The following is a 27,402-nucleotide window of genomic DNA, read 5'->3' on the forward strand; positions in this document are numbered from 1 at the left end:
AAAAGAGGGGGAAATGATAGCAGAACGGAAAGAAGGTTATTTTGAGGCTGGTATCATGCATACTATTATTTTATAACAAATTATTCTACAGCTTATAACAAATTATTCTACAGCTTGATTACTTAAAATAATCAGTATTTATCATCTTAGCTGGTTTGTGAGGGCTGAGGATTGAGACAAGGTCTTCATGGTGATTCTGGTTCAGGGTGGTGCTCCCCACTGCCTTTCTGCAACAGGGTCTCAACTCCCTATGCTTGCTAGCCAGCCTTGGCTCACTGGTGCCTCGTGGGTTTTTCGTGATTGTTGAGCAATTGTGAGTCACCGCCAGCCCAGACACTTTGGTGAACTAGTTTGCCATGATGTGGGCTGGGACTATAACTCCTTCAATGCCTTCTTGGGAACTGACGTTCATCTCTTCTGTGTCCTAGGACTCAGAATATTCACTGACCGCCTGAGAAGGACTGTTCTGTACCAATGGAGGAAGACGCAGGGGAGGAGCTGGGGCTGGGCAGGTCAAGGGCCCCCACAGACTTCCACTTCTATCACATGGATCTGTATGACTCTGAGGACAGACTGCAGCTCTTCCCAGGAGAAAGCAGCAGAATCAGGAGCGAAGTAAACCAGGCTGAACTGACCAGTGAGCCGAGAGGGGCAGGGGACAGCAAGAGTCTCCCGAAGGAAGTGGATGAGCTCGTCCACTTATATGGACTTGAAGATGACCATGAGTTAGGGGATGAGTTTGTTGATGAGCACAGATTAGGGACTCTGGAGTATCCTCCTTATGGCCCGAGGAGGAGAGACCCAGCCAGGGAGCAGAGAGACTGGGGGCTTAGCGAGGCAGCTGAGGCCGAGGACCTGGGCTATGGCCTTCCCGGTCAGTGCCAAGACCTCCGGGAAGCCTACAGGTACACGCACGGCCGTGCCAGCGAGGAGTATGAATGCTACGTCATCCCAGAGGAGGAGGATGAAGAAGAAGAACCTGCTGATGTCTTCTGTGCCACCTGCAAGACGCCAGTAAGAACTGCTGAGAAGGATGCGGAGGCACACGAGGGACATGAAGTCATGCCACTCAACAAAGCGCTGGAAAGCGCCAAGGTAGCAGGGCTCCTTCCCTCTTTGTCTGCAGAGGGTGTGTGTGTCTCAGGGAGGCGGGCAGGGAATGCATCCTACATGCCTCTCCAGGCATGGAATGGGGGGATGGAAAGATGGCTCAGCGGTTAGGAGCACTGGCTCCCCTTGTAGAGGACATGGGTTCAATTCCCAGCATCCACACGGTAGCTCACAACCACCTATAACTGTGGTCCCAGGGGATCTGATGGCCTCTTCTGGCCTCTGTGGCTGCTACACACACACACACACACACACACACACACACACACACACACACACACCGTACAGACATACATGCAGACAAGCACCCATATGCATATTTTTAATTTAAAGACGTTACAGCAAGCATAACATTAATGCCTTGTTTGTTCTGCTCCACAGGATGAAATTCACAAAAACATGTGCAGATTGGAGCAGCAGATTATCGAGATGGAAAATTTCGCTAGCCACCTGGAGGAGGTGTTCATCACAGTGGAGGTGAGGACATCCTTGGGGACTTCGTCACACCTGTAGCTTCTGCCTATGGCCACATCAAGCAGGCAGTCCTAGCGAGCTCCGGAAGCTATCTCTTAGAATGTGAGGGGTTACCCATAGGCCTCCCACCAGCCCTGGGCAGCCACAGAAGTGATGGTCACTTGTCTGCATCCCCTACTACGTCCTCTGTGTCCTCTAGGTGGGGGAGGCTGGTGTGTGTGTATCTCCAGGCCTACTGCGTGGGATATTTAAAGCAAGTGTGTTATACATGCTTATTGCATAGATAGATAAAGCAGAAAATTTCCAATCAAAGTGCCAATTGCACAGGGTTTAGATTTTTTTTATTCTAACAATGATGACTCCACGGTAACACATCCAGATGGTGAATTGAACAGTTTTTTTGTCCTTGGAGTTGGGATGGGGTGGGGGATGGTATGTGTGTGTTCGTGTGCACCTGTGTATACAAGTGTACATGTACATGTATGTTCATACATGTGAGGGTCAGAGGTCAAGTTTGGGTTCTTCCTCGGTCACTGTACCTTATTTCTGAGACTGGGTCTATGACTGAAATTGGATCTCTCTAATTTGGCTGACCAGCAAGACCTGGAGATTCCCCTGTCTCAGCGGCCCTCAGTGTTGGGATTACATAGGATCACTGCTGCATCTGGTTTTTATATAGGCTCTGGAGATCCAGACTCAGGCCTCCATGCCCACTTGGCAAGCACTTTACCAACTGAGCTGCTTCCCCAGGCCCCTGCCCTTGGTGGGCTTTGTGTTTGGTTGGTTGGTTTTGTCCTCTTCTTTCTTTTCCTGCTCTTGGGCCCAGCCCGAGATTCCCAAGGGTACCATCTGATGGCCTGCTGTATCATCAGACATGGCGGGACATGCTGTTGCCTTCATCTCTGGAGTTTTTCAATTTAGGTCTTTAGGGTGGCGTCATGTCACCATATTCAGTCTGGGGTGAAAATACTCATTGTACATTTTGTATTACATCAGGAATTCTCACACGTTTATGATGTGTGTTGAGAATATTCCCCCAACTCCACTCCCCTTTTATCCTCCCTGTTCCTCTCCCCCTTAATGTTCTCTGTTCCCCAGACACTTCCATGCCATATATACATACATGATTTTATGAATCTATGTAAGATATAGGAACCACGAATGGGAGAGAATGTATATTTGTCTTCTGAGCCTAGCTTAATTCACTTAATTGGATTCTCTCCACTGGCATCTATTTTCCTATAAACAATTCTATTGTATATATGGTCTACAGAGTGAGTTCCAGGACAGCCAGGGCTATGTAGAGACCCCGTCTCAAAGAAACAAAAAACCAAAAGGTTGACAACAGGGCACATGAGTGAGTACTCAGGAGCCCTGATTATTGTTTGGGGGTTCCCTTTATGGGGCTCAAGAAGAGGAGTCTGGGCATTAGGGCTATAATTTGGGCAATTCGCTATTTCCACCAACAGGCTTAGATTACATGAACCCTTGCTTGCTGCCCATACCCCTGCCCATGATGCATCTGACTTTAATCATTATGCACGCCCAATTATGCGAAGCATAAGATGGTAATACAGCACTCTCTCCTCTCTGAAAGTTCACTTTGAGGACACAGTCTGACTTTATATGCTTGCACCCAAATCCCGTCTAGGCCAGATCAGCCCACTACCCATAGTCCTAGATTGTGTTCCAGGATGTGTTTGCAGGGAAATGGGGTGTTATCAAGGACTGCAGAGAAGAGTAACTATCTCCATTGTTTAGAGCATGTATACATCAGTTCTATGCAAACAGGGGTCCTAGATTGCTAACAGGCTGCTAGGTGCATTGTTTGGAGTCTAGGAGTGTGCAGAGCCCAAGACAAGTGGAGCCCAGGGTTGCTAAGTTATTCCCCGTGTCTGCATTGCCTCAAAAGGGACTTCTCATCATTCAGTGCCAGCTCTCTTCCTGTCCTGAAATGGGAAGAATGCAGGTGCTTCATCCATGGACCAAGATTATTGGGCCGGAAGCTGTTGGGCACACTCTAGATCTCCACAGAGCAAGTGTAAATCCTCTGTCCTGGCCAGCTTTAGTTAACCACTGCAAGACATTCATTCTTCACCCTCAGCCTTAAAGGGGAGAGAGCTGTCCCACTATTCCTGTGGAAGGAGCGGGGAGGATGGGGGCTCTCCTTCCAAACACAGGTGGTAGGAGGAGAGACAGGAATGAGACAGTCAGGGCAGGCTTGCTGTGCTAGGACTGGAGAGATGACTATAGGGTTAACAACACTGTTACTCTTCTAGAGGACCTGAGATTGGTTACCAGGTGGCTCACAATAGCCTGTAATTCTAGGTCTGGGCATCCAATGCCCCCTTCTGGCCTCTGTGGGCACTACACACATGTGGTGTGCGGACACACATGCAGGCAAAACACCAAACTTTTTTTTTTTTGGATTTTCGAGACAGGGTTTCTCCGTAGCTTTTGGTTCCTGTCCTGGAACTAGCTCTTGTAGACCAGGCTGGTCTCGAACTCACAGAGATCCACCTGCCTCTGCCTCCTGAGTGCTGGGATTAAAGGCATGCGCCACCACCACCCGGCTGACACCAAACTTTTTAAAGTTCCTTACACTCTATTCTGTCACCATGCCATATGTCACTCTCACATCCAAGTATCTTCATCTCCAGCGAGGATACTGGGGGCCTCCTGCTATCTCCTCCAGAGTCATCTACTGCTTGACCCTCTCACCATTCTGACTGAGTCTTAGCACACAGTAGGTGCTTGTAACAGCTCTGAGAGACATCCTTGTAATTGCATGAAGGTAGCAACAGTCAAAGACCACTGAACTCCTGTTTACTTCCAGGGTGAGGAAAGGATACTGGAAATCTGTCTCCTCTACTCAGTGTTTCCCAGTCTCTGAGCCTCCAGTTTAAATACTGTAGGTATCAGCCAGGTGTGTTGATGCATGTCTGCGATCCCAGCACTTGCAAAGCTAAGGCAAGAGGATTGTTGTGAATTCCAGGCCAGCCTGGCCTGCACAGTGGGTGCCATACAGGGACACCTAATAGGATGCTATGTCAAGAAAACCAACACATTCATAAATGCCACACATGTGAGAGTCGTTGTCTACATCCTTCTTCCAGCATTTCCTCCTTCACCAGGCAGTGCATTTGCTACAACCTTTCCTTCTCTGCTGTCCTAATCTCTCCTCGCTGCCATGAACAGAGTTGGCACACTCCCGGTGTCCATCCACGTCTCCGTTAGTGAGGGCAGATATCGTGAGATGTGAGAACACAGGGGGGAATGGCAGGCGGACCTCTCCCAGGGCAAACACTTCTGCCTCCAAGTCAAAGCTCCCAGCAACAAGCTGATTAACCATTGATGAGCTGCAAGGCTGGTTGCTATGGTAATAGGAGGTAGCTGAAACAGGGTGAAGTTTACAACATGGTGCCAGGAAAGGTAGCAGCACTTTCTGGTGAGGCCATTCAGGGCTGGGGAGCACAGATCGCACTTGGTGAAGTCAAGGACCTGAGTTTGACCCCGAGAACCTACAGAAAAGCTGGGTGTGGTGACACATGCTTGTAATCCCAGTGCTGGGGGGCAGAGAGAAGAAGATCTCTGGGGCACACTGGCCAGTCAGCCTAACCTAATTGGCACACTCCCTGCCAGTGAGAGACTCTGGATGACACCGGAGGTTATCCTCTGACTTCCACGTGCACAAACATGTATGTACACACACCTGTTCACATGCATTAACTAAATAAGTAATTAAAGACCATTTTGGGGGACGTCAGAAGGAATCTCCTCTGTTTTCACGTCCCCAGCATCCACTCCAGCATCTTGCTAAGAGATGGGATAAAATGAAGGGGTGAAAACAGCTCGGGGTAGACAGAACTTCAGGACCCCAGTGACTCAAGCCAACACAGCACACGTGCTAAAATGATGCCTGAGGTCAACTGTCTTGCAGGAGAATTTTGGAAGACAAGAGCAAAACTTTGAGTCACATTACAATGAGATCTTGGAAACCCTCGCTCAAAAGTATGAAGAAAAAATTCAAGCCCTAGGGGAGAAAAAGAAAGAGAAGCTGGAGGCTTTATACGGACAGCTGGTCACCTGTGGAGAAAACCTGGATGCCTGTAGAGAGTTGATGGAAACCATAGAGGAGATGTGTCACCAAGAGAAGGTGGAGTTCCTAAAGGTCCGTGCTGAAACAGAAAGGGAAGGAACAGAACCCTGGGATGGAATCCCAGGTCTAGCCTAGAGTAGGCTAGCCCACCCGTGCTGAAACAGAAAGGAAAGGGACAGAACCCTGGGATGGAATCCCAGGTCTAGCCTAGAGTAGGCTAGCCCCCCCCCCCGTTTCCTCCCAGAGGTCCACATCTATCTTATGTTCGTGGGTGAGGCTGTCCCCCCATCTCTCCATATCACTTCATTGGTGGCCAAGCAGGCAGAGATACCTGGCCCTTCCCTTCCCTCACTCCCCAGCTAACTCCAAGCCTTGTCCCTCTGTCCCTTGCTCGTGGACGTGGGCAAAGGCAGTGCCATGAGAGTTTCTTGGTTGCCTTTGCGGCTTCTCTTGGGTCTCTGGGAGAAAGTTGGTCCAGGTTAATAAGGTACCTTAAATTGGCCTGTGCCAAGGATGGCAGTTGTAAATCTTGCTTTGTAACTTCATACATATGCCAAAATACAAAATATCCACGCCTTAATTATATCCAGATCATATTAAATCTGGCCCAAACCCCTTGTAACGAAGTTATGAGAATATCAACCGCATTTAGAGATCTTGCAAGGTCCCATGGGACTATGGGGCAGATGTGGTTTCACAAAGAGGTCCTCAGGGTCATCTTAGCTGCCAAGTATGACCCCCTCGTTGTCCAAGCTCACAGCTACTCCTCAAAGCCAAACCTCCTTTCAGCCTGATCATGGTAAGAGACCCCCAAATAAAGGTGGACAGCAATCCGGCAAGTGCCGGAGAGGACCCAGTGCTCAACCTCTTGAGTCCGTGGTCCCACGGTGCCACTGCATCTCACATACAGATGTAGAAAACATGCATTATCTATGATGATGGAAACCTGTGATGGGTCCTACTGCAGAGGAACCATTAAGTAAACAATAGCGTTTCTAGGCAACGATCCCTTGCAGTTCTTTGTAGTCAGTGGTCCAGAGGACCCTGTGTGACCCAGGAGGTGCAGGGGTGTTGAAGGAAATGCACAAGGATGGTGGGTTTGTTAGGGTGATTCCCCCTTTTTGTAATTTCCAACTTTAAAAAATATATATATTATTATATTGCTGAGAAAAAATATTTCCTAAACCGGTTTAATATTTTTTCTTTTTCAGGATGCAGTGGCTATGACTGACAGGTAATAGTTTGTCCTGACCTGGTTTCTGTTTCCACTCCTTTCCCTGCTAGACTCAGTTCCACTGGGTTATCGGCTTCCCTCTTCAGCTCCGGTGACCCTATAAATAAATCACTACCAACTTGGGAATGGCAGAGTGGGGACAGTAGGGCCCTTTGGAGTTGAATCTTAGAATCTCTGGGCTGGAAGGGAACGTGTGTGGTGAGGCCCACTCAGCAAGCCTGTGCTCGGGTCCCCTCACACACAGACACACACACACAGACACACACACACACACACACACACACACACACACACACACACATGGGAACTTTGTTTCACTGGGAGAAACTGAGGACTGGGAACATGCCCCCAGCTCTCCTCCTGCCTTGGTCATGCTGTGGAGGAAAACACGCACGTTTTCAAGTCCGACACAGCGGAGCAGAAACACTGCTTCCACAGTGACTGTGGACAGCTCCAAAGCAATGCCCCGCCTTCTCTGTTTATAAACAGGGCCGGCTCGGTGCAAACTTAGTAAGACAGTGTCTGGAAGCAGCATGGGAAGTTAATAGAGCCAGGGCCTATATACATTTGTTTTGGCAAAAATGGAGCTGGATTTCAAATTTCACCTTCACCACTTAGAAGCCTCGCGTCTGCCGGGAAGCAGACGCAGGACTATCCATCTAGAGTCTCTGGAGCAGCAACGTGAGGGTCCCTGGCCATGGGGAGTGTGAGGCTGCAGAGTAGAACCCCGTACCTGTGGGGACGGGGGGCGGGGGTGATGTAGGAGTAGATGTGGATCCGCATCCTGCTGAAGGATGGACTTCCCCTCATTCTTAGGCCCAACCCTTCCCCCTGTCCCTGGGAAGGGTTAGACCAATGTCTCTCAACTGTGGATCCCAATCTCTTTGGGGAGGGGTCAAACAGCCTTTTCACAGGGGTCTCCTGAGACCATGGAAAACACAGATATTTACACTACAATCTGTAACAGTAGCAAAAATACAGTTATGAGGTAGCAACAAAATAATTCTATGGCCGGGAGTCACCACAGCATGAGAACTGTATTAAAGGGTCGCAGCGTTGGGAAGGTCGAGGACCACTGGCCTAGACAGTGATGGGTGGTTTGGATAGGAAGGGTTCTCTAACAGGCTCATGGGTCGAAGGCTTTGTTCTCAGAGCAACTGTGTTCAGAAGTTAGGGTTCTGGGGGAAAGGACTGGATGAGTAGAGCCCCGATCTCATGACTGGGGATCCTTTGATGGGTTTATAATTCTGTGGTACAGTGAGGAGTTGGGGCCTAGCGGAAGGAAGTGGTCACTGGTCACTAGAGGTTTGCCTTTGAAGTGCAGCCTTGTCCCTGGCCCCTCTTTCTTGCCTCTTTCTGCTTCCTGGCTGCCCACAAGAAGCAGCTTTCCTCCATTTTGCCCCTCCCCCCACCATGCTTCCACACAGGGCCCAGGAACAATGGAGCCCCTGACTGTGAACTTAAACCAAGGGCCAAAGTAAACATTGCCTCCCTTCCAGTGCTTATCTCTGTGATTTGTCAAAGTCACAAGATTATGATGAGGTGACCTCCAGGTCCATCATCAAATCAGATAGCAGAATCCAGAAGCACGGGAAGAAACGCAAGTTTGGCAAAGGGGCCCCCATTTCCTCCTAGAGACCTAGCACTATAGATAGCCCCTAAGAAGAAAGCCCCTCCATCTTTCTGTGGACTTGTGTTGTCTTTTAAAAACACGCATGAGCCGGGCGGTGGTGGCGCACGCCTTTAATCCCAGCACTCGGGAGGCAGAGGCAGGCGGATCTCTGTGAGTTCGAGACCAGTCTGGTCTACAGAGCTAGTTCCAGGACAGGCTCCAAAGCCACAGAGAAACCCTGTCTCGAAAAACCAAAAAAAAAAAAAAAAACACGCATGAGTGTTTTGTCTGCATGGTCTGTGGACTGTGTGTATATCTGGTGCCCACAGAGGCCAGATGAGGGTGTCACATCCCCTGGGACCGGGTTACAGAGGATTGTGAGCTTCCACTACAGTACTGGCAATTGAACCTAGATCCTCTGGAAGAGCAGCCAGTGCTCTTAACTGCTGAGCCAACTCCCTAGGCCCTGGCCATGTCTTTTTTTATACCTCCAGACTAGGGAAATTCCTGAAAACCAAAACAGACGTGGAGCTCTCTGCACAGCCTGAGTTTGAAGACCAGACCTTGGATTTCTCTGATGTAGAGCAGCTGATGGACTCCATCAACACCANGAGAGAGAGAGAGAGAGAGAGAGAGAGAGAGAGAGAGAGAGAGAGAGAGAGAGAACATGAATGGACCTAAGTCTCTCGCTGACCCTGGAGCTCCCAGGTTGTGTGGGCTGTCTGGCCCGTCTGCTGCAGGAATTCTATCTCCAAGGTGTACATAACCGCACCTGGCTCTTTACTTGGACACTGGGGCTCCTAACTTGGGTCCTCAGGCTTGTTTGGTAAGCACTTTGCTGACTGGGCCACCTCCACAGACATGCATGCAGACAAAACACCCATACACATAAACTTGTACAATACAATAGAAGGTGGCTACTCCCCACACCTGCACATATGGCTCCTCAATGTTGCTTTCTCTCTTTTTAATTTTTAGCTCCCTCTGCCCCAGTGATAAATCCTCAGGCCCCCAACTCGGCCACAGGGTCCTCCGTCCGTGTGTGCTGGAGCTTATACTCCGATGACACCGTGGAGAGCTATCAGCTGTCCTACAGACCAGTGCGGGACAGCTCACCTGGCAAGGACCAAGCAGGTAAGGTTTAGACTCTGAAAGAACTCCTGCTGACCAGAATGCTTCTAGGAATGGCCTCTTGTTCTGGGCAGCTCTGGGGCTATCTTCACCCCCAGGGAAATGACTTGTGTGGCACTAGGACTGGGGCCACCCTTCCCCCACTAATGCATCAGCCTGTCTCCTGGGAGCAGTGTATTTGCATTAGCCATCAGTTACTTTTGTGGTTGCTGTGAAGGAGAAACAGCTTTAGGAGGGGAGGGTTATTTTGGCTCACAGTTGAACCGTCCAGGCCAGCACCAAGGGAGAACATAGTAGCAGGTGCACAGCAGCTGGTTACATTGTATCCACAGTCAAGAAACAGCAATGCATGCTGGTGTTCTACTGGGTTTCTCCTTTATATTCAGTCTGGGACCTCAACCCACAGAATGATGGCACACATTCAAGGTGGGTCACCCCTCCTCAGCTAAACCTCTTTGGAAATGCCTTCATAGATACCCAGAGGCCTGTCTCCTTGGTGATTCAAAATCTCATCAAGTTGAAATTAAGATTAATCATCATAGTCAGCTTGCTATTACCATAGCAACTATCAAAGATAAATCTACTTTTAAAGAAGAAACCTTAGTAGCCCAAAGTTTTCATCTTTAATGACACAGCACATTACAATAAAAGGTGCAGAGAAGCTGCTCACCTGGTAGCATCCATGGGGCCAAGAGAAACAGGGAGGGACTGGGGGTACCAATATCCGTTTCAGAGTCATGTCCCCAATGATCTAACCTCCTCCCATGAGCCTACCTCCTGAAGTTTTCACCACCTCCTTGGGTTAGGGGCAACCTCAACACACAACTGTTGAGGGCGACTTCTTTAAACCATAACAAGAAGGGGAGATCAGAGTGCAGAAAAACTACCTCCCAAGCCCCACAAACCTGAAGTAATGAGGGTCTGGTCATACTGATAGGTCCGTCCAGTATGAGCCGGGTTAGAATGAGATTGCCGGACCTGGAGATTTCTATTTAATAGATGCAGATGGTGGAGGCTCAGAGAGAAATGAGCTGTCTGTGGGTCACAGTGAGTTGTGGAGGAACCAGGATGACAACCAGGTCTGTGGGCAGACTCTCTGCCCAGAGCATTGAACACTGTTCCAGGCTGGAGGTTCTGTGTAAGGGAGGTGAGGGTAGCATCTGTGCCCAGGGGCCAGGAAGGAGACTTTTAAAGACTCTTTTTTTATTATTTGAAAGTTTCATACATTTATACAATGTATATTGATCATATCTGTCTACCACTACCACCGTCTAGTTCTTCCTAGTTCCCCCACCCCATCTCTTTCCCATGCTTTCTCTTCATGCCTTCTTTTTATTTTGGTTTTTGTTCCTAGTAACTCCAGTTCCAACTATTGCTGCCCAGATGCACATGAGCACATGGCCTTCCACTGGGGCATGAGCAGCCTACAGTGGCCACATCCGCAAAGAAGAGAGACCCTCCCTCACTCACATGCCATCCACTGCCAGTAGTTCCTCCGCTCAGTGGGGTCTCCAGGGCCCTCCCCTGCCCACGCTGGAAACTTGACTGGCTTGATGTCGTGGGGGAGCCACCACTGCTGCCAGTTGATGTGTGCGCTGGCCACACCATGTCTAGACACCACATCATGTCTAGATGCCACGTCATGATGTCTAGATGCCACATCATATCTAGACACCACATCATGTCTAGACGCCACATCATGTCTAGACGTCACATCAAGTCTAGACGCCACATCAAGTCTAGACGCCACATCAAGTCTAGACGTCACATCATGTCTAGATGCCACTTCAAGTCTAGATGTTCGCATTTCACAGCTCTCCTCCCATGTGCTCCCTTCATTCTTTCTGAGCACTCTTCTCTGAACCTCCCTGAGCCATGGGTGGTGGGACCTTGACATAGACCACCCATTCACAGCTAACCACTCAGGGTCATTTATACTTGGCACTTTGACCAGTATTGAATCTCTGTATAAACCATTACCCGCTGCATAAAGAAACTTTTCTGGCCAAGGCTGAGAACAACACAGATCTATGGATGCGATCATAAATGTTTATAGAGTGCAGTTTGGAAACATGGCCACTTATCAAACAGTAGTCGGTTCCCCACTAGGGCCTATGATCTCCCAGTCGTGGACTTCTAACCAGGTTTACAGTGCCAGGCATCAAATCATTCCTGTGGAGCAGACCTCATAACCAATTAGAACGTGGTTTGTTACCCTTGTAACTACCAGGCTACTATTGCACCAGCGAGCAGATTTGCCACCAGCAACTCAGGGATGCAGCATGAACGGTCCAGAGCTGGGAAAGATCACTGATGCCTTTTTCCCACGGTCAGGGATGCAGCATGAACGGTCCAGTGTGGGACAGATCACTGATGCCTTTTTCCCACAGGAGCCTGCAGAGTGCCCACTGGCACTGTGAGGGCTATCCAGCAGGAAGGATCTTAGTTCCAATCTGATCTTTCTATGCTCTGTGAGCGGGTCATGTGTTGTTTTCAGCAAGAGGGTGTTACCATCTAGTTCTGATGGGCAGCCAGCAGCGGTGGCAAGGGCCTGTATTGTTTAGTGCGGTCACGCCTGCCTGCTTCTGAGCCTCCTACCACAAACAACGCTTATCCCCCTGAAACCATAAGCCCCAATACACTCTGCCAGGAGCCACTTTAGTCACACTGCTTTATCGTAGCCAACACAGCAGCCGATTCCTAAAACTGATTTTCATTGATAACTCTGGCTTCTGAGAGCAGATTTATCCACGCATGCAGGGTATTCGGTTTTGTCCGTTTTTAAATTATTATTAGTTTAGCAAGTAACAGATTTCTTTAACACTTTTTCATACCTTTCAATTGGTTAGATTTCAGAGAGAAGGTCTAAGTAACCCAGAGTGGCCTTGAACTCACAGCTATTCTCCAGCCTCAGCCTCCTTGGTACTAGGATTACTAATGTGCACCACCATGCATTAGCTTTCTGCCAGTTAATTTTTGCCCTGTGGCAATTCTCCTGCCTTCGAATTTAGTGACTTAAAATAACACACATTTATTGTCTTACAGTTTTATGGGTTGGTTATTGTCTCAGGCAATTCAGGTCTGAGATCCCCTTGAGTGCGCTCTGATGGTCCAAGGTGGCCTTACTCATTATGATGGTTTATCTCCTTCGTCAGTTTGAAGGATTTAAAATCACCATGGAAACACATCTGTGGGCGTGTCTGTGGAGGTGTTTCCAGAAAGGTTTAATAGAGCAGGCTTGCCGGGCGGTGGTGGTGCATGCCTTTAATCCCAGCACTTGGGAGGCAGAGGCAGGCAGATCTCTGTGAGTTCGAGACCAGCCTGGTCTACAAGAGCTAGTTCCAGGACAGGCTCCTAAACCACAGAGAAACCCTGTCTCGAAAAACCAAAAAAAAAAAAAAAAAAAAAAAAAGAGCAGGCTTGACCCACCTGGTGTCTCAGAGGGATTCACACAGGGAAAGCGCAGTCAGCAGAGATCAGCTCTGCTTCCTGAGAGTAAGGACTCCTTGTAAGCGGCTGCAGTAGCCGCCTTGCCTTCCCTGCCCTGAGGCAGGAATCCTTCCTTCCTCAAATTGCCTCTTAGCAGGTAAAAGTAATTAAAGTCTTCTCCTCTGGCCTTAGCTGGGCCAGCTGGTGCAAGGGTCAGGGGGAGGGGCTTCCTCCCCAGGCCTTGAACTCTCTCTCCAAAGGGTGTCCTCAGACTCACCCACTTGTAGTGAAAGCATTCCCTGTAGTAAGAGGGCAAGTCTGTAACCGGGTCCCAAGCCTCCCCTTGCATCTTGTTCATCACTGAACCACTGCTAAGCTGTCACCTACATAAGCCTGACTTCAAAGATTGGCTACGATTGCAGAGCCTCTTAGCACAGGGGTGGGGTGGTGCCTGTAGGGGAGGGGAGAATCTGCAGCCCTGTCTTTTACAAGGGGGACACAGTAAAGCCATGTGGCCTTGGAAGGTTTGAATTCTGACCTTTCCTTTTTCTTCCAGAGTTTACCAAGACGGTCAAAGAGACATATTGCTCAGTGACAAATCTTGAGCCAAATACCCAATATGAGTTTTGGGTGGTCGCTCAGAACAGGACCGGCCCCAGCCCCTCCAGTGAGCACGCAGTGTATATGACAGGTACTGAATGGCTCATTCTCATTCAAGGCGACTCGGGAGTTGTGGGTTTCTAGGCGTGACTGGGTTTTTGGCGCACGCCTTTAATCCCAGCACTTGGAAGGCAGAGGCAGGCAGATCTCTGTGAGTTCAAGGCCAGCCTGGTCTACAAGAGCTAGTTCCAGGACAGGCACCAAAAAACTTCAGAGAAACCCTGTCTCGAAAATCAAAAAAAAAAAAAAAAGAATCCATTTCATTTGAAAGGACAGAAAGAGCTGCGTGTGGTTGCTTTTCTTCTCTGTGCGTCGTTTAATGCATTAGATCTACATGGCAGTGTTGTTGGGACATTTTTTTCCCATAGTTGGTCCATCACCCACAGCTTACTGACACTTGGGACTTGTATTAAGTTACTTTTGTATGGCTGTTTTGAAACACCATGCCCCAGGCAATTTAAAGAAGGAAGGGTTTATTTAGGGTTACAGTTCCAGAGAGATAAGAATGACTGCAGAGCCAGGCAGTGGTGGCACACACCTTTAATCCCAGCACTCTGGAGGCAGAGGTCAGCAGATGTCTGTGAGTTCGAGGCCAGCCTGGTCTACAAGAGCTACTTCCATGAAAGCTAAGACTGTTACACAGAGAAAACCTGTGTCGAAAAGAGAAGTGAGAGAGAGAGAGAGAGAGAGAGAGAGAGAGAGAGAGAGAAAGAAGAAAGAAAGAAAAAAGAATCATGGTAGACACATGGCAACGGGTACAGCAGCTGGAGCAGACTGGGGGCTCATATCTTAAACTACAAGTGCTAGCAGAGCGTGAATGTGTGTGAGCCTTTACATTCTCAAAGCCACCTACAGTGACACACTTCCTCCAACAAGGCTACACCTCCTGAGAACTCTTCAAACTGGGGACCAAGCATTCAAATGCCCTAGGCTACGTGGGACATTTATTACTCAAACCACCACAGGCCCAGGAATGTCTGAAAGGGTGACCAGGTATTTGCATTGCTGTGGGTGATGGCCGGGCCAGAGCCTAATGGTTGTCCTGTCTCCTTTCTCCTGAGCTCAGCCCCCTCTCCCCCCACTATAAAAAGTGAGGCGATCAGAAGCTGTGAAGAGGCTGCGCTGATTTGCTGGGAGTCTGGGAACCTGAATCCTGTGGACTCCTACACAGTGGAGCTGATCCAGGCAGAGACGCCGGAAGCCTCGGGGGTAACTGAGTGAGTCTGGAGGCCTTGGCTGGGTACTACAACCTGTGCAGTGTGGGGACAAGGTTACAATTTGTGGCACACGGGCAATCTTAATTAGGTTACTTAAGGTGCTCAAGAAGTAGCTAGAATACTATTAATCATGAATGAGGAATATAAGAGGCAAAATCCTGTGTTAGTTTTCTTTCTCTCTCTTTCTTTTCTTTTCTTTCTTTCTTTCTTTCTTCCCTTCCTTCCTTTTCTCTCTCTCTCCTTCCTTTCTCTCTCCTTCCTTCCTTCCTTCCTTCCTTCCTTCCTTCCTTCCTTCCTTCCTTCCTTCCTTCCTTCCCTAATACAAAGGGCCGGGAGGGTAGTGTTTGTTTTGTTTTTTGTTTTTTTTTGAGACAGGGTTTCTCGGTGTAGTCCTGGTTGTCCTGGAATTCACTCTGTAGACCAGGCTGGCTTTGAACTCACAGAGATCCACCTGCCTCTGCCTCCAAGTGCTGGGGTCAAAAGCATGTGCCACTACACCACCTGGCTCTGGGTGGATAATCAAGGGCACACTGGGTAAGTGTGCTTGCTGTGCAAGTGGGCATGTCTGAGTTAGGATCCCCATCTCCTGTGTCAAGAGTTGGGCATGGCTCCTCACCTGTAACCCCGGTGCTATAGTGGGAGGAGACAGGAGGAACACTGGGGCTTACTGGCTGCTAGCCTAGCTCCAGGATCAGTGAGAGACCCTGTCTCAAAGGGAGAAGGCAGAAAGTGACAGAGAAGAGCACTCCATGTCCTCCCTGGCCCTATGTGTGTACACACGGGTGCATAGCCTACACACACCTCTATGTGCACAGACTGCACACATAAGCTCACTCAAGCACGCATGTGTACATGCACACACACACAGTCTTATTAAAACTTGATCTTTAGGCCAACTATAGTGGTATATTCCTGTAAACTAAGTACCTGAGGATTAAGGCAGAAGGCTTTGCCAAGAGATAGCTTGCGCTATAGAGTAAGACCTTGTCTCAAGAAACAACAATAAAACAAAACAATAAATAAATAAAAACAAAACAATCACTGGGTGCACGCCTTTAATCCCAGCACTCAGGAGGCAGAGGCAGGCGGATCTCTGTGAGTTCTAGACCAGCCTGGTCTACAGAGCTAGTTCCAGGACAGGCTCCAAAACCACAGAGAAACCCTGTCTCAAAAAAACAAAAAAAAAAGAGAGAGAGAGAGAGAGAATGGAGGAGGGTTCAGGGCAGCTTTTGGGGAAGCAAAGTATTTGTTTGTTTGTTTACTTACTTAATTACTTATTTATTAAACAGCCTAACCTCAGCTTCCCCCCCCCCTTCTCCTTTATTCCCCTGCTCAATCCACCCCTCCTCCATAACACTCAGAAAGGGAGGTAAATCCTAATGCTGGCCTCGTATGGGAGCCTATGTAAGAAAGCGTGAACTTACTGTGGACTGTGGATGGGCAGAATGCAGAATACTTCCCACAGGGGACCAAACAGTGATGAGCAAACACACTTGAAAGCAAGGACATGAAGCATGCCCACATTATCTCTGTGGGAAAGGCAAAGGCCTGGAAAGAATATTCTTGGCTCTTTGTACATGACCAAAGACGATAATACACAACTTCAGGTGTATTCCCTTGCTGCGCTTGTATTTGCTTAAGTGGACTGTAAACGTCACCTCGTGTTGTGGTTGCTTTACTAAGACAAGGAGAAGCGCTTTGTTTGCACTGCTCTCGAGCTCAAATGCCTGGAGTCCCCTGGCTACCCCACGCAGATCTTTAGCATTTTCCCTCAATCTGTGGAGACTAAGCATCGCCAGCTGGGGATGACAGACAGCTATGGAATCTAACACGAACCTATTTATCTGTTCCTGCCAGGATCTATGTGCCTATAACCACATCAAAGCTGACCTTTGTTCTCTACTTCTGAAGAGAGTCAGAAGTCGGGGGGGGGGGGGGGAGGGGGGCAGTGGTTCTGACCACCACAGTGATTCAGGTTTCCTGCACTTTTTATAATAACCTGGGACCTTGGGCCAACCCATACTGATGGAGCCCCCAGAGGACAGGTCAGCAGCCTGGGTGATCTACAGTGGTGCTCACTCTCCGAGAACAGACTGACTCATAGGTCCCATCTCTGAAGGGAAGGCTTCTCCACAGGCTGTGCCTCTTTCTTCCTCCATCCCTCATCCCATACCAACAACCCTTCACTCCCCAGCTCCTGCTTCACTTTCTCCTTGCCTCAGGACCCCTGCCCGTGTGTCCTCTGTGCTGGAGACTGTTCTATCCCCTTTGCCGCGGGACCCCTGAGCGTGTGTCTTCTGTGAGGGAGACAGTTCTATCCCCTCTCACCTGCTTTAGTCACTTTTCAGAGCTCAACATGAAAGCCACCACCATCCTTCCACAGTGTCACACACCACAGGCTTATCATGAATACCATGCGGTCTCTTGAGAAAGGCCTCTCCTCCCCTACACACCGCAGGCTCCCCAGGAACGGGGGTTGTGTTGTTTCCCCCAGGACACAGATAGCACCGCACGGAAGATGCTTTGCTAATATCTACTGAATGAACATGCAGACGTGCCCCTCTGGCCCAGAGCTGCAGCCTCCGACACGGCATCCTGTCCTTGGTGGGTAAACTGTCACATTTGTCCATGAGCACCATCCTGAAGACTCTGCTTGTCCACTGAGCTGAAATGAGTTTGCAGAAATCCAGATGGGGCTATTAGGAGCTTGTACTCCCTACGGTCCACCTGAAATGGACTGGAACATCCTCCGTGGCAGCTGTTTTTAACAAGGTTGTCTGGTCATAGACATACACTGGCAGGCATCTATGGGTCCAGGACTGTTCTGCTGTTCCTGTACTCAGTCCCGCCCTCAGGAGGTCATAGCCTCTAATAGCCAGTGACAGATACAGGGCACATACTCCACAGTGTTCCAGTAAACACTTTGAGCATAGTGCTAGGTCCTTAGGGAATCTGGCTGAGGAACTTGGAAGGGCAACAGCCAGACACAGACTGGCAAGCTAAGTGAACTGTGGGAGCCTGCTCTGGAGCCAAGCTGACACTCCTGTCTGTGCTGCTGTGGGTTAGGGGGAGCACAGTGTGTGTGTGAGAGGGATGGCTGGTGTGTGCCCGGGCTCACGCTGACGCTCGCTCCGCTTCTGCCACAGGTCTGTTGTAGGCATCCCAACCTGTGAGTCCCTGATCCAGCTGCAGCCTGGGCACAGCTACACGATCTACGTCCGAGCTCTCAATGTCGGGGGCACCAGTGCCAGGAGTGAGCCTGCGACAGTGCACACCACAGGTCTGTGCCCCAGCCACATACTCTTGGGACCCAAAATTAGCCACTGTGTTACAGACTCAGTACTGCCAAGAGTGCACCAGAAAAAAACTATCACACTGTGGGCAGATCAGGCATCGATGGGGCTTCCGGGTCATCAAAGCCCTTGCTGTTTATAAATGAAGGCCTAAGCCCCAAAGAACTTGTGTTGGCTGAGACAGTGCTAGAACTCAAGGCTTTCCCCCATGCTTCTCAGGGACCAGAGGCTGACCCCCTGGATCTGGGTGGCCTATACACTTCTTATCTCACTAAAAAGTGGTTTGGTTGGTTGGTTGATTGGTTTTGTGTTTTGAGATAGGATCTTAACTCTGTAGCTCAGGCTGGTCTAGACACAATATATAGTCACGCCAACCTAGAACTCAAGGTGATCCTCCTGCCTTAGCCTTTCCAGGGCTGAGCATTACAGATGTGAGCCACCACACCTGGTCTGGAAGAGGGTTTTTACAACATTCTCGAGATCTCTAAGTAGCCATGGCCGCCTGCCTGCTCCTGCTGTCAGACCAAGCCCCTCCGCAGTTAGCAGCCAACTGAGTCTCCACTAGTCAGCCTTCTCCCTGCCTCCCTCTCTGTCTGACCATACTGTGTGCTGACATCCCTTCTCATCTGCCTTCATAGTGCCAGAGAACTGGCATGTCCCATGTCCAAGTCCTGAGTGAGCAGAGTCCTCATTAGAAACATCTACAACCCTATGACCACTCCCCGAGCAGCGCTACAGCTCTGCATTGCTGAGACCAGCCTCATAGGGCTTGAATTGGACTCAGCTCAAGCGGGCTGAGTGGGTGGCCCTCAGATGAGCAGCAGAAACCAAGCCTAGCCAGTGTTCGGGACAAATTTCCCTCGACTGAGATCTTTCACAGAAGCACACTGTGTCTCTTTGTCCCCATTTCCATTGGCAGGAGGTCCTTGAGTAACCCACATTCCTATTCCTGCCACACAGACGGGAAAAGCAAGCGGGGTGTTTTGAAATAACAGATGCTTGCTCTAAGCAAACCAGCAGTGACACACAGGGCAAAGGGACAGCAGCTTTAGTTTCTTTCTTTTTTAAACGGCAAAGGGTTGAACCTTGGCTCACACCCAGCATACAATAGGTTGAGGCAGGAGGATTGCTACAAGTTCAAAGCCAGTTTGTGTGAAAGAATGGTTTCAGATGAGCCTGGACTGCAGTATGAGGCCCTGTCTTTTTTTTTTTTTTTTTTTTTTTTTTTTTTTTTTTTTTAAATACAACAAAGCCCAAATTCCCTCAGTTTTTTTTTTTTTTCCTCTCTTTGGCAAGGTTAGAAATTCTTACTCAGGTACACACACTCACAGACTGCAAATTAAGAACTGGTCTCTGGAATCAGAGAGGCGAGAAGTTCAGTCTGAGCTCCATCATATACCAGCCTATTTCTTGACCACCTTTGCCTCAGTTTCCTCATCTACAAAATGAACACAGTAACGCCCCTGTCTCGGTATAGCCCTGAGGACTAAGGGAGATAAAATGTGCAAACTTCTGCTGGGCACTGAGGGTTCAAGTCCGGTAGCCGTCTGCGGGTCGCTCAGCCGGCCCGGGCAAGCGTCTGTGCGTCCCTCTGGAAGAAGCCCACGTGATTCAGTAATATTGCTAGGCCATGCTGGAGAAGTCCTTAAATGACGGGCTGGGGCTTCTCCATGTTCCCTCCCTCCACAGGAAGCTACTTCCAGCTGAACAAGGACAGCTGCCATCCCTGGCTGACCATTTCTGAAGATGGGTTCACAGTGGTTCGGAGTGAGAAGAAAACCTTCAGAAGGGAGCTGCCGCCCAGCAAGACCCAGTTCACCAGGTGACTGACTGGCCACCCGGTGGAGCGTTCAGGGAACTTACCTATGCCACTGTTCTTTAGAGGAAGTTGGATTATGACAAAAGCATGCAGCTGTTGGGGAGGGACCTAGAAAAGGGGAAGACTCCTCTGCAGTGGAGATCCCAGCCTGTGGGTACTGTGGGACATGGCCAGGATGTCAGGTCACATAGCACAGGGACAGAAACCAGGCTCTAAGCACTCCCCTTGTTGCTATGTGAATCACAACCCCTTTGCGGGGGGAGGGGGGGAAGGGGGGTGTCAAACGACCCTTTCACAGGGGTCACGACGTAAGAACATCCCAAATATCAGATATTTACATTATGATTCATAACAGTGTTAAAAATTGCACTTAAGTAGCAATGAAAATAATTTTGTGGTTGGGGCCACAGCATTGAGAAGGTTGAGAACCACTGTCTTAGGTCTTGTCTTTGCAGTCCTGGCAGGAGTTCACTGGGCAAAGCAGTGCATGCACAGCAGAGCTGAAGGGAAGGGATCATAGCACAGTGGGTAATTTGTAGCTTCTTAATGAGGTTTATGAATATTTATAAGGCGGCCGCTGGTGACCCTTTTCCCTCCCCAGTCAAGGTGAACCAGATCTCTTTTTTAGAGAATTTTTCCGAGCCTCTAGAAAAGCCAAGAGAAGTCACAACCACGATGCAAGTGACACATGACGTCAGGTTTTCTAAGGATGCAGCCCCTTCGTGAGTGCATGTGTGGCAGTTGGGGAAGCATCCCGGGTCCTTAGCTTCTGGTGTAGCAGCAAGAACTAACTGCAGGGGGCTGGAGAGATGGATCAGTGGTTAAGAGCACTGACTGCTCTTCAGAGGATCCGGGTTCAATTCCCAGCACCCACATGGCAGTTCACAATAGTCTGAAGATCTAGTTGCAGGGGATCTGACACCTTCATACCAATGCAAATAAAGTTAAATAAACCCTAAAAAATTATATTAAAAAAAAAACTAACTGTAGCTCAGAGGTGTTTACCACTCTGCCCCCAGACAGGAGAGAAGCCCTGGTCCTCACCTCGGTTTACCTGCTCTGTCACCCTCACACTGTGATGCTTTAGTCCAAAGTGGTGGAGTGGGCCAGTACTAAGTGGATGCAGAAAACTGTCTTTGCACTTACACAAAACCTCAGGACAGACATTGCCTGAGGGCCATCTGTCTGTCCAACTTGCTTGCTCCTTTTAGAGCTCAGTACATTATGTGAGCTATTTACCTCTACCGTTCTTTCTCCAAGGAGATATAAGAACCTTAAAATAGGGCTATCATATAACAGGGAGAAAAACACAACAGAAGGAAGGGATAGAAGAACTCCCAAGGCTGAATCCATCTCCAGGCTTTAAACAGTAAACACAGCCTCTCTATGTCCAGGTGGCCAAAAGTAGAGTTCAGCGGAGCTGTTGAGGAAGCCAGGGGCTCTCCCATGGCCTGCAGCAGCTGGAGACACAGCTCCTCGCTGCCAGTTATTCCAGCCCAAGGAGAAGCCCAGACCACAGGCGATTTCAGGATGAGGCAGTATGAAGAAAAGCTGGAGTTTGCTAAGAGAAGCCTTCCCTGTAGAGCAAGCATGGGTGGAGAGGCAGACAGAGATGGTGTAAGAAAACAGTTGTCCGTACTCAGGGAGGTGCAGGTTTTTGAGACATGGTCTCTTACTGGACTGGGGCTTAGCTAGTAGGCTAGGTCAGTGAGCCCAGGAATCTGCCACACCACCATACCAGTTGTGTGTGTGTGTGTGTGTGTTTCTTTCTAAGACAGGGTTTCTCTGTGTAACCCTGGCTGTCCTAGAACTCACTCTGTAGGCCAGGCTGACCTCAAACTCACAGAGATCTGCCTGACTCTGCCTCCCAAGTGCTGGATTAAAAGGCATGTGCTATCACTGCCCAGCTACTTTATGTATTTTTAAATTGTGTTACTTTGTATGTACAAGTGATTGACTGTATGTATATCCGTGCATGCATGCCTGGTACACACACAGTCCAAAACAGGGTGTCCGATCTCTGGACCTGGAGTTACAGACTTCTGAGCTGCCACGGGGGTGCTGGGAATCACAGTGGTAAATACCCAAACACTCACGTCGTCTCTGCAGCCCCCGGGTTTTTCACACAGGCTCTGGGCCTTGAACTCAGGTCTTCATATTTACGAGGCAAGGACTGTACCAACTGAGCTAGCTCCCCAGCCCCTGAACAGTGAGTCTGCTAACCAAAATGAAGATCTGAAAGGCACATACCCCTCTCCGCTCTGGCAGGGGAGAGGGGTGGGAACATGGTTTCCATTTGACACACTGAACAGCTGACATCTGCAATAGGTAGATGGGGGCTGCCTTCCCAAAGCTTTGCTCAGGCGACCAGACAGGGGCTTAGAGAGTGGAAGAAAATGATGTCCGTTGGACAAATCTTTCCAGTTAGAGGCTGCAGAAGGTTTGGCTAGCAAAGGAATCTCGGCACAGATGAGACCTAGATACTTTGGGGGTTCTGATGTGACCCCACTTGCAGGGGAAACCTTCCTCTGTTGAGTACTTTGCACACCAGAATGTCCCTCTGAGCTGGCGGTGTTGTTCCCAGAGGAGGACTGGGGTCAGCTTTGATGACTGGTGAGAACGTGTGATCTTGCTTTTGGGTCACTCTCTGAATCTCTTCCAAAAAAGTTTTCTATCATCCTCATTATTAGTGTGTGTGACATGTATGTGTGCGGGCAGACACACATGTATGAGTGTAGACACATGTGTGAGTACAGACACACGTATGAGCGCAGACACACATGTATGAGCGCAGACAGACATGTGAGCACAGACACACATGTATGAGTGCAGACACACACGTATGAGCGCAGGCATGTGAGCAAGACACACATGTATGAGCACAGACACACATGTATGAGTGTAGACACATGTGTGAGTACAGACACACGTATGAGCACAGACACACATGTATGAGCACAGACACACATGTATGAGCACAGACACACACGTATAAGTGCAGACACACACGTATGAGTGCAGACACACACATACCATGGGGAGGGGGTTGGAGGATGACACAGTGGAGTTGGCGCTCTCCCTCCATCTTTTGTGAGATCTGGGGTGGAACTCAGGTTGCCAGGCTTACACAGCACACCTTCACACCAGCCCAGCCTCTGGAGTCCTGACGCCCCTAGCATGAAGGTTACCTGAGATCCTTTGTTTCTATACCTAAATCGAGGGCCGGCCAGTCATGAACTTCAAGCATATGGAGATACTTTAGCCCCTCCATCTTATAATGACTCTACCTTCATTACTATGCCTGAGCCCTTTTAAAGAGGCAACAGGACCGGTTCTGTGGGTTTCATCTCACCCATTACCAGGTGCTGTAATATTTCAATCTTCAGCATTAGCTACACCTGTGGCATCCTAAATGAAACATGTTCCCACCTTTTGATGGAACCCCGAGTCCTGTGCCTGCTACACAAGCTAACACCCCGTTCCAGCCCACACTTCTGCTTTCTAAAACCAGGTGTGCTGCTGTCATTGGAGATCTAATTCCAGTCCGAGGACGCCATTACTGGGAGGTGGAGGTAGACGAGCACTCGGACTACACGATTGGCGTGGCCTGTGAGGACGTCCCCAAACAGGAAGACCTGGGGGCGAACTGCTCGTCCTGGTGCATGAGGCATACATTCGCCTCCACAAGGTAAACTCAGTCTGCACACCCAAGGTGAGGGTTCCAAAGGCGCAAGGTTTACTAATAGTGAACAAGGCACACGCTTGCTTAGAGAAGTCACAGGTCTTCCGGTTGTTGCCACCCACTCCTGAAAGAGGAACAACAGCTACGGCTCATGCTGTGCATCTTAACCACTGGTGGGTTTTTCATTTATGCTCCGCTCCCACATTCCAAGTTTCCAGCTGCTGAGGAAGCCCAATTCCATCTCTAGTCGGTGTGGCTAATAGTTCCTAAGACCAAGGCTTCTGCAGCCGAGCACTGTGTAGAACAGATCTGTATGAAATGGCTGGTTCCATGTGGACGGAGGAAAAAAAGGTCCTGGAGCCCTGGCCAATGGGCTAAATGTTTGGACTGACAAAGCCATGGCAGCTACCTTCCTTCACTTGAAAACTTGCAAAACAAAGCACACACGCATGACCCCAAGTCCCTACCACTTTCTAAGCACCTCTTATAAGATGCAGGCAGCCAGAGGCTGCCTGCCTTTAATCTCAGCACTCAGGAGGCAGATGTAGGTAGATCTCTGAGTTTAAGGCCAGCCTGGTGTAGAGGGAGTTCCAGGACAGCCAGGGCTACACAGAGCCCTGTCTTGAAAAACCAATTCTCTGCATACATTTAATCTGAACCAAGAACAAAAGCCAAAGGCTTCTTTAGAAAAAACAAGGGTCAGATTCAAAGAGATAAAGGAGACATTGGAGTTGGGGGGCAGGAAGAAGGGGCCGTAGCGGATTATGAGGACAAGTCCTCCATTAGACACATTTTTGGTTCATGCTCTTGAGTCCATTGGTAGAGAAAGGACTCGTTTGCTGTCTGGTAGCTGCTTAGTTTAAAGGCGGAAGAAGGTGAAGGAGATGGAGCCTAGCTAGCTCACTGACACTTCAGTGTTGATCTAGGAGTGAATCAACACTGGAGAAAACACGGTTCTTCAGATGTCCATGTCCTGTGACTCGGCTTGATTTTGGCCACTGGGCGGTGGTGGCGCACGCCTTTAATCGGGAGGCAGAGACAGGCGGATCTCTGTGAGTTCGAGACCAGCCTGGTCTACAGAGCTAGTTCCAGGACAGGCTCCAAAGCCATAGAGAAACCCTGTCTCAAAAAAACCAAAAAAAAAAAAAAAAAAAAACCCCAAAGTACACAGGTTACATAAAAAGTGTACGGCAGTGCTCAGAACTCACCTGGGGCAGCCAGGTGACCACAGCCTCCGGCTTGGGTGTAAGTTTAAGAACTGAATGTCATGGAGTCCTGGTTCAGGTTATACAGAAAGCCTGTTTCTCATGAAGGCCTGCAGGGCTCCCATTTCAAATGTCTTTACTCCAAATGAGTAACACTGGCTTCAGATTTCCTCTTTCTGCACAATTCTGATGCAGGGGGAGTTCGTGGTTCTGTATAAGAGCTTTTCAGGTGCAGAATTCACTCAAGAAGAAAGTCTGAAACTGTTTTACGACAAATGTTAGCAAAAGTAGTTTGGAAATGTCATGTTACTTGGTAGTCAGGGATTACAAGGGACAAAATCGTAGGGGTATAAATCAGGTCAGTACGAAACACTCTGCAAGCAGCTTCCTGTGGTTCCCAAAGCTTTGTTGTATCAACATTAAATTTTCAGGCACCGGTATGAATTTCTGCACGACAGGACGACTCCAGACATAAGAATCACAGTTGCCCCAAAGAAGATTGGTGTCCTGCTAGACTATGAAAACTCCAAGCTGTCGTTTTTCAACGTGGACATTGCTCAACATCTGTACACATTCAACTGTCAGCTCCACCAATTCGTGCACCCCTGTTTTTCTTTGGAAAAGTCCGGAAGCCTAAAGATCCGCAATGGCATCTCAATGCCAAAGCATGTCACTTTTTTTTAGGTCCTTCTGATGTTGTTTCAAGTCTTTCTGTCCTCTTCCCTCAGCCACCCTCACTTTGCTGACTGAACTTGGTATTCAAGTTTCCTGCAGCCAGCACAAGCCACAGTTCACGCTAGTGTCATGGGGTAGATGGGTGGATGGGGTGCTGGACCCATTTCACCTGATAATGGACTCATCCTGGTGCAGCTCCCTGTGTGATGCCCGGGGAGCCATTATCAGACCAGGCTGTCAGAGAAGGGGCCAGACTCTGAACTCAAAGGGCTCTTGTGGGCTTGAACTGCACTTGTCTGTTTGTGGATATGTAAAGTATTTTGAGTCTCCTAAGCCTATAGACATAAGGATAGTGTCAGGAAGTCATTTATAAATTATAATTTATAAGGGTTAAGGCTTCAGCAGCCCCGCACATGTGTGACGTTTCACTATTTACTGAGAACAGACCCAAGAAGGCAAGAAACTCTGCAGAAATACAAGGAAGTCAGGTACCCATCTCAAGACCACCGTGGTAGGTTAAGAAGGGCTCATCTATTTCAATGCTTAGTCATCCAGAGTGCCACTATTTGAGAAGGATTAGCATGACTAGGAGGTGTGGCCTTGCTGGTGGAAGTGTGTCACTGGGGGTGAGCTTTGGGGTTCCAAAAGCCCAGGCCAGGCCCGGTCTGTCTTTCCGCCTGTGGATCAGGATGTCCCTCTCTCTCAGCTACTGCTCCAGCGCCGTGAGTGCTGCCCTGCTTCCTGCCATGATGATGGGCTAAGCCTCAAAACTGTGAAGCCCCCATTACATTTTGTAAGAGTTGCCTTGGTCGTGGTGTCTCGTCACAGCAGCAGAACAGTGACTGAGACAGAAGCGGTACTAGGGCCTGGAGTGCTACTGTGACGGGCCTGCCCACGCTGCTTGTCAGAGGAATATGGAAGAACTTGGGACTCTGAAATAAAAAAATGGTTGGGCACTTATGTGGGGCTTAATAGGAGCATGGAAAACAGTGTTGGGGGTGATTTGAACTGTGAGGGCCCAGATCAAGAAGTTCAAGAGGGGATGAACATTAGCAAGTGGCCTAGAGACCATTCTTGTGCTGTTTTGGCAAAGACTGGGGCCACTTTTTGCCCTTGCACTAAAAATCTGCCTGAAGCTAAACTCAAGTTTTGGATTAAGGATTTAGCAGAGATCTCAAGACAGCCTGGTGTTGACCCTGTCGTGTGGCTCTTGGTGATTGCTCTTATGCAGATTTTTAACGAAGAGGAAGGGGAGCAATCTAAGTACAAAATGTACAGTTTGAGGAGACAAGGAACACTAGGAAGTGCTTGTTTGAGCCAAGTCTGCGGTCAAGGAGACGAAACATTTAAGGAGAAAGCCCCATGCTAAAATGAAAGTGGTGACCTCAGGGCAAGAATGCACCTAGCTAAGTTTCCAGGGAAGCCTGAACAGTGAAGGTCACCATTTACATAAAGAGGGGTCCAGCCCAGCCCCAGCAAGCAGTAGACCTTGGCAGTTTAGCCACTTCTGGCTCCAGAGTCAAGAACACAAAGAGGGTTGTGGAATCTCCCTCCGCAGCTAAGGAATGTCCTGAAACCAGGTGTGTGTCTGGGCTGTCCCTGCAGGGAGTGTGAAGCTATAAAGGTTGATACCTGATTGCCTTGGAAACCAAAATAGGTTGGAGATGCCAGAACCCTGGGATAGCTGCCAAGGAGAGCTGCTAACAGGGTGTGGAAGCAGCCCAAGAGAGAAGTGTATTTCAGTCAGCACAACTGACAGTGC

General features: G+C 49.1%; 1 protein-coding gene and 1 long non-coding RNA gene across 7 annotated transcripts in view; one reads left to right on the forward strand and one right to left on the reverse strand.

Moving 5' to 3' along the window:
* Positions 1-27,402, reverse strand: part of LOC126508684 (uncharacterized) — a 40,554-nt gene that overhangs the window by 5,533 nt on the left and 7,619 nt on the right. For 5 of the 6 annotated variants that reach the window (XR_007593937.1, XR_007593936.1, XR_007593933.1 and 2 more), the window contains exon 4: positions 24,969-25,226. The exons of the other annotated variant lie outside the window; for it this stretch is intronic. This is a non-coding gene — a long non-coding RNA (uncharacterized lncRNA). The remainder of the gene's footprint in view (positions 1-24,968; positions 25,227-27,402) is intronic. 6 annotated transcript variants of the gene reach the window in all.
* On the forward strand, positions 7-26,848 carry Fsd2 (fibronectin type III and SPRY domain containing 2). Its single transcript, XM_050154048.1, has 12 exons — positions 7-1,095; positions 1,492-1,587; positions 5,525-5,755; positions 6,895-6,917; positions 9,024-9,139; positions 9,502-9,663; positions 13,646-13,780; positions 14,816-14,966; positions 18,113-18,246; positions 19,949-20,081; positions 23,590-23,766; positions 25,397-26,848. Exons 1-12 carry the CDS (start codon positions 475-477, stop codon positions 25,647-25,649), a joined length of 2,232 nt encoding a protein of 743 aa, XP_050010005.1. The 5' UTR covers positions 7-474; the 3' UTR covers positions 25,650-26,848.

Source organism: Alexandromys fortis, unplaced genomic scaffold, assembly GCF_014885135.2.
Source record: "Alexandromys fortis isolate MF-2015 unplaced genomic scaffold, M_Fortis_MF-2015_v1.1 scaffold_86, whole genome shotgun sequence".
Taxonomy (NCBI): Eukaryota; Metazoa; Chordata; class Mammalia; order Rodentia; family Cricetidae; genus Alexandromys; species Alexandromys fortis.